The following is a 12210-nucleotide window of genomic DNA, read 5'->3' on the forward strand; positions in this document are numbered from 1 at the left end:
AGCTGTACTTAGTTTATATTGCCTTATATGAGAACGAGGGAAAGGGCTTTTTTTAACAATACATCTGTTAGTTAAATATAGTGGACTTTTCAAATGTTCACTGTTGATTTGTAACACATTTTCACAAAGCACTAGCTATAAAAAGTAAACGTGGTGGATTAATATCTTTCAAAAGGCACAAATACCTTGTTCATGTTTTCTTGTTTACAAATTGTCATGATTGACCGTCTTGAAAAAGGAGGGGGTGGGGTGGAACTTAATAGAAAACGAAAGGCTTACGATAAGCTGATGAAGTTTTTTTAGCAGTTTGGATTCACATTACATTTTGATATTATAGCATATTATTACAATATCTCAGATTAACCGCGGAGAAACAGTGTTCCTCCACGTACTACACTTCGAGGTATGATGATATGTTTTGAGATATTCTTTTATTAGTGATGGAGAACGGGCGCAATGTAGGAACGAATTAACGTAGTGGCTTGACACCAGGGTTAACCATCAACTATTGTTCCAATAATGGTTACTGTTTGTCACCTTTTACTAGCACTAAACGTTTTTGGACTTTTGTATACGCTTAAAAACAAGTCCAATCTTAGCTTGAATTCGACTTTCCCTATATTTTAGCGAACGACTGTTGGCCAATAAAATTATGGAGGCACGGTGGATTAATGATGAGCGTGCTGGATTCTGGACTGAGTGGTTCAAAGTCGAGCCGACCGGGTTCTTTATGTTGTGTTCCTGACGCTTCCTGATGCTTTAACTACCATAGCTTTCCTCTCCCCATCCAGGTGGACAGCGTCATCCCATCCGAGATGGGAGTGTTTTTTGTGCTAAAATTCTCCTTCAAATTCTAGTCAGTGCAACAATATTGCAGTTTGATTAGAAGACAAAATCAGAACAAGATAAAATACAACTTCTCTGATCCACCTTTGTTAAAAGGTGTTAAGAGGTGGAACGGAATTTTTGGGAAGGTACGCGCACTTCGCGTAGTTGTTGTTGCAGAGGAAATCTATCTGATTTCGTGGCGATAAGGTTAGAATGATATAAGCAAGTCATACAATGAAGCAAATCAGTCGTGATGCAATGCGCGGGAAACCGAGAGCCTTAAAACGAGCGCTGTGTAAACTTCGGCACAGTGGTTTCAATGACCAACTCAAAACAGCTGTGAGCTTTTTATAAAAACTCGTTGATGAGATAGAAACGCGCGCAAGGGATATCTTGAAACTGCTTATCGAGGAAAAATACGGTGAAATCCCCATGTCTCGAACCTGCAAGGAAAACGAAGATAACGGTTTGAGAAATAAGGAGTATCATTACAGTGTTCGACTGACTGAAGCAAATCTAATGGAAACATTTTACAGTTATCAAGCGTTCATGAAATCGGGATTCCACTGTATCGAACTGTTTGTTTCCTTAATTAAAATTGAAGCACAGCCAGGATGAGACATAATGAAAAACAATAGAAAACGTTCACCTGCTTAAATATTAAAAATAATGAGCTTTCGGCTGTCACTCTACAGCCTTCGACGGATAAATAAATGGAATACAAAATGAATATATATACAAAAAAGGCGAGATGAAAAATAATAATAATTTATTTTTATCTCCGACATTCTGCCGGCGATATATTCTGTCCTTTGGCGGAGGTTACCAAGCTGCGGGAAAACTTTACTGAACTCAAATTACGTTTTTAATTTTTAAAAGCATTGCCTTACTTTACAATCTAGTTCTTGCCTACTATTAAGCTGTTTTGTAACAACGTAATTTTACAATCGGTACTTATATGTGATTTCTCCTTACAAATCATTTTTGCAATCGTTTTAACGTATTTCTCTAGTTAAGAAGTAAGTTAATTAACCCACTAAATAAAGATACATCAATCAAAACCTATACATTTCTATCATAATTTTCAAGACCAGTCAAGATCTTGGGCCAATAATTTCTGAGTGCGGACCTCGAGCTTGGTTAATAAGATGCAAAAAAATGTAACCCGCCAAAGCTGATTTAAAACAAGAAAAAAGACAAAAGACAAAATTTTAGAATATGGTGATGACAAACCAAGGGGTGAAGTTTGTGTACAATTTTTTTACGAATAAACTAACATTAATTAAATCCAAATTGGAACCATCCTTGTCACTTGAACATGTATGTGAACAATCTGAATACGTTTTTAAACGATTTAGTTTAGTACCACTTTAAATTGAAACTTGACAAAGGAGCGGTTTAAGAATATTTTCATGCTCAAGTTGTCGAAATGTTAAGAACGTTGACTGTACCCCAAATAAAAGTTCTTATTAAAAAGAGTGTATTACACATTGAATCAATTGAAATTAGTCATTTCGAAACCTACGTAACGTTTTTAAACAACACCTACCACTATTCTATGTTTTAACGGCAAGTTAGAGTTCAAGAGTAAACTGGAAGGTAACTTCCTTGAAGATGTAAATTGCGATTGAGCTCACTCAACGAATCCACAGATTTAGTGAGTAGGACTGGGATGGGGCGCTTCCAGAAGCGTCATTGCCAAAGTCGTATTCATCTCCGTTGCTAAGAATAAAAGAAGCCGCGTCACTTTCTGTTATTCCAATCCCGTGATCAGCACCTGAACAGGTTCCTCCTCCACCAATCATCATCACTGATCCATCACCACCACTCCAGTCACACCAGAAGCCGATCTTGTTGGCGCTTTGGATGTCTGCACTGCACTCAGCCTGTTGAAACCCGTCTGTTGACTTGTACTGACCGCCATATTGAACCGTGCAGCTTCCCAGACACTGGTTACTGGCCCAAACTTTACCATTTCTGAAGTCGCCATAACTTGTGATTTTAGATCGGAATGTTTGTCCAGCCAAACAGTTACCTGTGGTCTGTAACAAAGGAGTGTGACTGGGGTCATCACTGCGCGTGATCTTAAACTCTCTACCGCTGACCAACCAAAAGGCTGGTGAGATCATGTCAGAGTTAATGGACGGATCTGTTGTTGTTCCTATGGCAACTTTCTGGTCATACCACCAGTACCCATCATCACGCATCCAGTTCTGGTTGTCGATATTTGAGAATCGGGCAACAAGAGTCCATCCGTTACTATCACAGTAAACCTGGTATGCAAATAATGAATTTTGTGTTGAGTTTTGAAAGTTTCAGTTAGCTAAGGCTATAGGGTGAAAGCCGAAAGCGCGTGTTTTGATCAACCTAAGACGGTATACCGGGCAACAGAAAGCAGCCAATGCAGAAATGGCTGCTTTCTGTTGCCCGGTAAGGTTTTTTTAAAACTTTAAAATGTTTTTAAGAAAGTTTTAAGTGCCTTTGTTGTAAGAATACAAAGTTGTAACTCAGTAAAATTTAATAGCTTTGTATCGAAAAAAAGGCATCCTCTACTTTACCTTTCGGATCCCGCGTAGGCCCGAAGGAAGAGTGATGGGATTGGTGCGTTCTCGCTTGCCCCTCAAGGAGCTATAAAAGTCCATCTATTATAGGCTGACAGCTCAACAGGAAATGAACGTTTGAAAAACCAACTGAAACAGCAGTGCCTGCACTCCAATTTGCTTACTGGCGAAGTTTATAAATGAGGTCTGAGCGCAAGTCAACTGGGTCGACCAATAAACCGTTCCAATTATAATGGAAGCTTTGAATTTAGTGTCTTGTGCCGTACCTGTTAACAAACATCGTTTCCAGCAAAGGCAACATCAAGACACACATTTTCATCGACATATTTACTGCTTTGGATTAAAAATCTCTTTAATCGATGGCCCACCATTCGTGCGTATAGGTGACTCTTTTTGACGTATAAAGGTAAAGTCTGCGTCGAGCCTAAGGGGCCCATCAGGCCGAAGCTTATCCCGGTGTCTCTAGCATGAAGTGACTAGTAGAATAAATATTTACTTCTCTTGGATGGGATACTAGTCCATTGCAAAGTTTCCCCCCAGAAATAGTTCTCCCAGGGGCGTAGCGAATGAGAAGGGGGGGGGGGGGTTCCTTGGTGCCCGTGACCCTCCTTTTGGGAATTTTTTTTGTAAAAATATATACAAACTTTGGCGAAAACGCACAAATCTGAAGATCAAACTTGGCATCAAAGTATTAAATCTTTCTTTACCAGTGCTAGATACGCAATTTATGCAGCTATTTTACAGGCTTGTCCTCCCCCATGCTCACAGCTCAGAGGTTTGGATTCGCGCTTGCTGCCGTCCGGCTCTACGACATGTAACATCCGGTAGTTCATACACAAAGTAATTATGATTTTCAGAAGTGTGATAATTGGTCGATTTTGCATTTATTTGTTAATCAAGATAGAGTTAACCTCACTTGGACTGGAGAAAAACTATTTAAATTAATGTTAAATAGTCACGAAAACCATCTTTCATATCCGGGATTAGCCCACCCTCTTTCCGATTAGAGTCTGACGGTTTTGGAATCTACCATTTTTTAAATTCCATAAAGACCTTCCCGGTTAACCAATTACAGTCCAGGAAACGCAGGAAATGGCCCCTTTGAGAGTCCAATTTGAAAAATGTCCTTGGGAGCATGCACCCGGACCTCCCTAGAGGTTCGTGCCTCCAGTACTTATGCGCCTTCCCACTCACGTCCTCCAGTTAAACATTTCAATACTGTTCTTAACAATATTATTGAAAACCCTGACTCTGACCGCTCGTACAAAAAAATGTCACTTCTAGCAAAACACAACGTGGATGTTGACGTGACAATCTGTTAAGTACCCTTGGTGTAACATAGTGAGTTTGACTCCCCTTTGAAAAATCCTAGCTACGCCCCTGTCGCCGGTACCCATTTATACACCTAGGCGGAGAGAGGCACTATGAGTGTAAAGTGTCTTGCCCAAGAACACAGCACAATGACCCCGACTAGGCTTGAACCCGGACCGCTCGATCCTATGTCCAGCGCGCTAACATTTAGGTCACCGCGCCTCCCATATTTTTGACGTATTAAAGCTACCTAATTTGTTTCTAACATTTTTTTATGTGCTGTATGAATTGTCTTTAATGTTATCAAATTATTGTCTAAAGTTGTAAGCTACAAGGTAGGTCATACAAAGTTTCTGTCTCTCAAAAACTAATTTTGAATTTAAAAGTTCCAGAAATATTCATGTTTTGTCGTCCGCTTTGGCTGCCTGATTTTCTATCAAACTACCTTCAAAACGCATGAAATACTGTCCACTTCTACTATACTAAGAGGTAAATTTAATTGTTTTGTGGTCGCATTTTTCGGAACTCTAAAACAAGCAAATAACTTTTTTTTATCGACTGGGTGATGTGGACGTTTCAGTTTGATCTTTCTTTGGCCGTAATTTGATTTTTTAATCCCTTGCCGTGACGTCTGTCAGATGTTAGTTTATTTCATATTGCTTTAATTTTTTTCCAACTAAAGTGGCCCGCGGGTATTTATGAGGCTGACAGATCCCTAATTTTTTTTTAAGCGCGTTTTAAAACGGGATAACTTGAAGCGATTGCTTAGATTTTTGTGAATCTGAAAGATTAATCCTTAAATTATATAAAATTATAAATTTTTTGGCGATCAAACGCGATTTGTTTAAGCTGTGAGCGATTTTCGGAAGCCTTCGTTTTTAATAAATTGCGATTATTTTTAAAATGCCACGGTGAATAACCTCAAAACGCTGCCAAACAGTTAAAGATTACTCACAACAACTTACAGGAAAATTCACTCCGTAGATTTACTGAACGAGCAACTTCTTTATTTGCCTTTAAAAACTGTTGTGTTATGTGTCTGTCTTGATCGTCGCATAAATGTGAAACTTATAATAACGCAGTACCAGCCAGTTTTGAGGCTGATGTCACGTTAATCTCGTGTGTAAAAGTTAAAAAAAATCGTGTACATACATCAAATGTTAGCAGTCAATAAAGATGGATGCTTTTCAGCCGAATATTTGAAAATATCAAACAAATGACTTAATTTCAAATTACGAAAAATTTGTCGATTTGTTTTGCACTTTTTTTATGCTGCAGCTAGAACAGGATATTGCAAAGGTTGTGCCGAATTTCAGCGTGTTCCTTTCATACGGTTTGAAGAATTTCGGTCGAAAAGCCAGGTACATTTGCTGTCCAAGTTGCAGTCGCTTTGTAAACCCCGCAACCTTAAAAAAGTAAATTTTCTCGCAGAAGAGATTCAAACAGTATATTTAAGTGAGGTTTTCCAAAGTGCCTAGCGACGACAAAACATAAAGCGCGACCAAAATTGATTTATTTAACTAAACTTGTCCTGAAAATAATGTTAACCCCATCTACATGTATTTCGAGCGCGAGCTGTGAATACAAACTGACTCTGAGTTTTTTAAGTAAGGCCATCCCCTTTTCTTCGTTTATCGTCGTATGTGTTTTCTGATTTTGGGTCGGTCGGTCGGAATAAAAAAAAGTGGATAAGGAGGCTGGAACTAGGAGGCCCGGTACCTCAGCATAATATCCGTGGAGCCTGGAAACAAGAAGACGTGATTATAAAGTCAACATGGCGGCAGTGAAGGAAGGAAAAATCGACGTTGTGGTCATGGTTAAACTCAACCGACAACAGCGTAAAAAGGATGAACCATTATTTAAAATAATGTGTCATTGCCTTCATTATCTTCTGTATAACAATTGTTTTGTAAACGCGAAAATCTGGGTCGGTCGGACGACGCTAAACAAAGAAAAAAAGGGATGGCCTAATTGCAAACAGATGTCTTTGCCTCAATGAAGTTTTCTTTTACATTGAATAATTGGTAGAGAGGATTTAGTGTACAGTAAAAGATGTTCAAAGTGTGCAAAAGGCAAGAGATAAAAGTTTAAAGTTTTTGATGCGTACGTGCGTGCGTGAGCAACCAAGTTGAGTGAAGCGATGTCAATAGGCCATTTCCGAGTTACCCTTTGCCTCTGTTTCAAAACGAATCTACGTGTGAAACCATTCAAATGAAAATGAGTTTGATTTGCATAAAAATGGACCTGTAAGTGAAACTCATTTTCATATGAATGGTTTCGCACGTAGACTCGTTTTGAAACAGAGGAAAAGAGTAACTCGGAAATGCCCTATTAATTTTCAACAACCACGAAAAATTCCGCGTCTCTTTCGTAAGCGAAACAATAACAGGATCGCGAAACTATTGTCTATTGCTAGAAAGCAGAGAATTTACTGTACTCTTAAGAAATTTTTTGTGCCATGAGTTACATTTGCCCTGCTTTAGTGCTTTTGCCGCTTATTTCACATCGTTTAGGCTTGCCTTAATTTATACATTATCACTCGTTTAATTTAATCAGATGGTTGTAGCTTCTTCATTCTACATACCTTTCCATTTATTAGCAGGTACTCTCCATCTGGTAACTTCTGATTCGCTTTTTTCCGAACCTCTTCGCACGACGGAAGATCTGAAATCAAAGATGAATGGAAAGCTTCTTGTCAATATCTCCTTTTTTTCTTCAATTTGTTGCTCTCTCTCTCGTAGAAGCTAACAAAAGGAAAGCTTTTATAAGAATAAAATATAAAACTGTTTTCTATGTGTGTATTTTTTTAATAAAAATGTAATTATTACAATGCACAAAATAGCTCGTGACAATTAATACTACTGACTTTACTTTAGATGTTGTGTGATTTGAATCAACAGGACGGTATGTTCCTTTAGTCCCATAGCTTTGCAAAGATATAGTGACGAAGTACTGCCATATCAACCTGTTTTTTCTTTTTCATAGCTAAATATCTTGATAAGCAGCAAAGTCCTGAAAAATTATTTGTCGTCTATAAATCCTTAACGTTTTTCTGTTTGTTGTTGTTGTTTCTTGTTCCTCAGTACACACAGAGGAGTAACATGCATTCTTTATTTTCTTTTTTATTATTTCGGGTCAAAAGTCACAGAGTTAGAAGTGACAGTCTGCCAGTATTTTCGATCTTATCTACTGAAGGTCAGGATAAGAACTGTTTGCCTAAGCAACCGCTTCTGTGCATTTGCGTGCCACGTATTCGCTACGTACAGTTGAATCTCGATAACTCGAACCCCCAATAACTCGAACCTCCCGCTAACTTGAACTTTTTCCGATTCCCCTCCAGGTTGTTTTATACTAATTTTACCCTCGATAACTCGAACTCCCGATATCTCGCATCGAACCTTTTTTTTTGATTTCCCTTGAGTGTTCGAGTTATCGGGAGTCAACTGTAGTTCTCCCAGAGGGCTTAGGTACTGTTTTTTTTTTCTAGAATTAGCCAAAAACCAACTTGTCTGTTATAAAACGACATAGCTTCTAGGTGTTTATTGTATCACTTATTATTATTGAAATTCTTTGCGGTTTTATTTTCTTATTTTAGGAGAATATATTAAAAAGGATTCCTTGTTAAGAAAGTTAATAAGGGCACAGAATACACAACCTTTAGCAGTAACAACTACTCTAGTTGTTGTTTCCGCTAGTCCAAAGCGGTTTGTGGCGCGACAGACGTAATCTGCGTCACTGCTGTACCTGACCGTGTCGATTTTAAGGCATCCTTTTCCCTGAAAAGCCAGTGTTGTAGCAAAAGAATGATAACCACGCGACCACTGCACGTTCGGAGGAGGAGAACCTGTTGCTTCACAACAGAGGCTTAAAGGAGATCCAGGAACAACAACGACCTTTGAGAGAGGTTTGGTGGTAATAACCGGCGGTTCTACAGGGAGAAACAAAGAAATAATTACTTACAGTAACCAGTTATATTATTTTGTTTTTCGGGTTTGCCAGTAACGGGAATTTTTTTCTTAGAAGTAGATAAAAGAGAGCTAAAAAGGGTTTTTGGGTAACTGCAAACATTAAATCTAAATGTTAAGTGTGGAAGGAGAAAATATTGTCGTGGAAGAACAACAATTCAATTAGAGAAGTATCTCATAAAAAGGAATCAAACAGCGAAGACTCGGATTAACGGCATTATTACAGTTACCCAAGAAATCATATAGCTATTAGACAAAATATATCAATACCTTTAAGTCTCAAGCTGCTGACGGCTTTTAAAATTCCAAAACCTGTGTAGACGGTGCACATGTATGATCCAACGTGAGACCTTTGTACATTGTTGATTCGCAGGACACTAACTTCCGAAGAAGTATCATTGAATAAAGCACCTTCAAGCTTACGCCACGTTATCCTTTTAGATGTTTGACCATCAACCCAGCAGTAAAATGTCGCCTCTTTGTTGATGAAGACATCCAAGGACACTGGAAACACCTTGATCTTTGGGGAAATGATACATTCGCCTTTCGGTCCCTGTGACCCTATCGAGCCTTTGTAACCTTTGTTTCCTTTTAAACCAATAGAACCTTTTACTCCTTTACGGCCCATCGGTCCAACATCTCCTTTTTTGCCAGGGTAGCCAATGGTTCCTTTCTCGCCCATTTCACCCTTAATTCCCTTCGACCCTTGAGGTCCTTGCCTTCCTGTCGGGCCTTGAGCTCCTGTAGGACCCAAAGGTCCTTGTGGGCCTGTTGTTCCAGGGGCTCCTTTATTTCCCTTGTATCCAGGATACCCAGGAGCTCCACGGTCTCCCGGGGGTCCTGGCGATCCTTTTATTCCTGGACGGCCCATCAGTCCAACATCTCCTTTTACCCCAGGGGAGCCAACGGGTCCTTCCTCGCCCATTACACCCTTAATTCCCTGTGTTCCTTGTGGTCCTTGCCTTCCGGTTGGGCCTTGAGCTCCTGTAGGACCCAAAGGCCCTTGTGGGCCTTGTTTCCCAGGGGCTCCTTTTTCTCCTTTGAATCCAGGATACCCATGCATTCCTTTGTCTCCCGGGGGTCCTGGCGGGCCAACTTTGCAAATCTTGCCTGGTGGGGTGCATACTTTGTTGATTTCAGTATGAATTTGCTGAAGAGATATTTTTGGAGAAGTTTGTGTCTGGGCAGCAGCTTCTCGTCTATTTTTGTGATAACGCGGTTCCACGACATTTTCAGCATATTCAGCATCTACATAATGAGAGAAGTTACAGTCAGTTAGTGATATTATCAAGACACTCATTCTGCACAGTACTACCCGGAAGTTTAAATGAGCTAGGCAACCTAAATAAACGGCACGCAATGCATGCAGAAGCGATTACCTTTCCCAAGGCGATCATAAAAAAATCACGAAATTTGTCAATAAAAATGTAAATAAAAGTAGCTGACAACTTTTGTGTTGAATTATTGTTCAACCAAAAGTTGGGATATCCTGAAGCGTGAAATCGATATACGATACTTTTTGCGCGCGACATGCAAGTTCAAGAGCTGTCTCTTTCGTTTATACTTTGAATCAGCCCTTTCTAACTTTCCAGGAGTATTTTGCTTCGTGTTCTTCGCGGCGGGTTCTTATCAACTTAATCTCTGTTCGCATTACATTTCTTCCTGTAGCTAGTTCCTAGTCCCATGCGGTTCTATTAATCGGTTGAGCGAAACAGAATGCAGTACAGAACTACAGAAACCACCGACGCCTTGCGTCATTAAGCGATCGTGGTCGCTTAAAAAGTGATAGCCGGAACCTGATAGCATCCATTTCAAGGATTTTAGCAATATTTCTGGCTTATTTTGTTTTAAAAGGAAAAACTGAAGTAAACCGCCATTAACCGATGAGCCATGCCGCTCTTTCGATCGGGGATTGTGTACGTACTTTTAGTAGGGGAAGGGAGGAGTGGGGAGGGGGTGGGGTAGCGTGGGATGTCCAAACTCCATGCCTCAAAATAATGATGCAGCTTCTTGTTGATGACTGCGAATTATGCCAGTCGATGCCGTTGAAGTAAAATTTCCTGCTAAACTCAGGGGTAGCTCTGTGGTTATCGAAGGCAAACGTTCGCGGCTTTTCTATTGTGTCAATCAAACAAAGTTCTCTCCATATTAAGGGTACTTTCGGCGAGAAAATGCGCAAACCTTGTTTTGATCCTTTCAATTACTGGCAGAAGAAAAAAACAAATCACGAACTCTCAAGCCAAAAGTAGCGATACAGGATGTTTCGTTTCAGTAATGCCTGATTAGTGAAGTTGTCACCACAATTCCTACGTAATTCGAACAGTAACGTATATCTTATTACTGTACCCAGGATACCCAAATTTTCCCCTCAAAATCATGCAAAATACCAAATTTGGAATAACACAATATACTTTGTACCCATGAAAGGCCCAATTTTAGGTAAATATACAGTATACCCACTATACCCAGTTAAAAATGCCCCTGTATACCGTATACCTAAAAACCCTGACCGACCCTGTAGTGGTAATTTGTTTCAGGGCAAGAAATGATGTTCTTGTACTTTGCGCGGAGCTGTTGTTGCCTTTCCGACGATCCGACAGCTGGCGTTTCCTCGAACACAAAACAATTTCCGAAAAAACTTCTGAAGGCCTGATCAACTAATTCTTGAAACGCTGATCATAAAAAAAATGTCTTCTACTTACTCTCTGGCGTTTCCATTTCGTCTTTGTGATCTGTTGTCTGCGGTGATCGTATCTCGATGCGCCTTTCGACATTCGTAATGCGCAATTCATTCATCTCCGTTTTCCTGTTTATCGATTCCATCCTCAGAAATAGCGCCACAATCAACAACATGGAAATAAAGGACAGAACCGAAGAACCTTTATGGAGAACGTCGCTACATTTGGCGGAAGATTTCTTGTTTGCGTCCATGATGGATTCCAGTTAACAAACAGTTGTTCAATGAAGCTCGACCGCCGTGCTAACTGTTTAATTTCCCTTCAGCAGTTTCATGTTCCTGTCATAACCTTAACCTTTTAACAACAAAATTGATGAATTGACCAGTTGTGTATTGTAAGGTCGTCAGAGTTTTTTAATGTTGTTTTTCTTTTTTAGAGCGCAAGCGGGCGGCATCCTAACAATCCTACATAGTTAAAGACTTCTTTTTTATGATGTAGTTTTGAGACTCCTTGTATTATTGAGAGTGGTAAACCACCATATTTTTTTATACCCTTTGTATACTGTTCATTTATTTCGAGGCAAAAAAGGATATTGTTGCATTATTTTCAGGGAACGAGTAATTTCTCTCATATTTTCGTGAACTTGGCGCAAAAACTTTGATTTTGCGAGCCAACGATTCGCTTGAAATCACAGAAACCGTCAGTGGAATTTGGTTCATTTTCCCGTTTTTTTTGGTGCGCGAGGGTTCTTTGTATTCATGTGAGTTTGACGAAGACAGCTTGCTGTGTTACTTGGCACTATTCACAGCAAACAAAAAACTCTACAAAGCATCTCAACTGCTAGAACTTCCTGTCTTAGCTCAAGGC

General features: G+C 39.6%; 2 protein-coding genes across 2 annotated transcripts in view; both read right to left on the minus strand.

Moving 5' to 3' along the window:
• Positions 1-12210, minus strand: part of LOC144666349 (uncharacterized) — a 51333-nt gene that overhangs the window by 17206 nt on the left and 21917 nt on the right. The window lies entirely within an intron of this gene.
• Positions 1662-11649, minus strand: LOC144666337 (uncharacterized). The gene is made up of 5 exons (XM_078527745.1): positions 11368-11649; positions 8936-9913; positions 8356-8628; positions 7285-7364; positions 1662-3101 (listed from the first exon to the last, which is right to left on the minus strand). The coding sequence occupies exons 1-5, from the start codon at positions 11594-11596 to the stop codon at positions 2466-2468; spliced, it is 2196 nt and encodes a 731-aa protein (XP_078383871.1). The 5' UTR covers positions 11597-11649; the 3' UTR covers positions 1662-2465.

This window comes from Oculina patagonica, chromosome 9 (genome assembly GCF_052425735.1).
Source record: "Oculina patagonica isolate OP01 chromosome 9, crgOcupat, whole genome shotgun sequence".
Lineage (NCBI taxonomy): Eukaryota > Metazoa > Cnidaria > Anthozoa > Scleractinia > Oculinidae > Oculina > Oculina patagonica.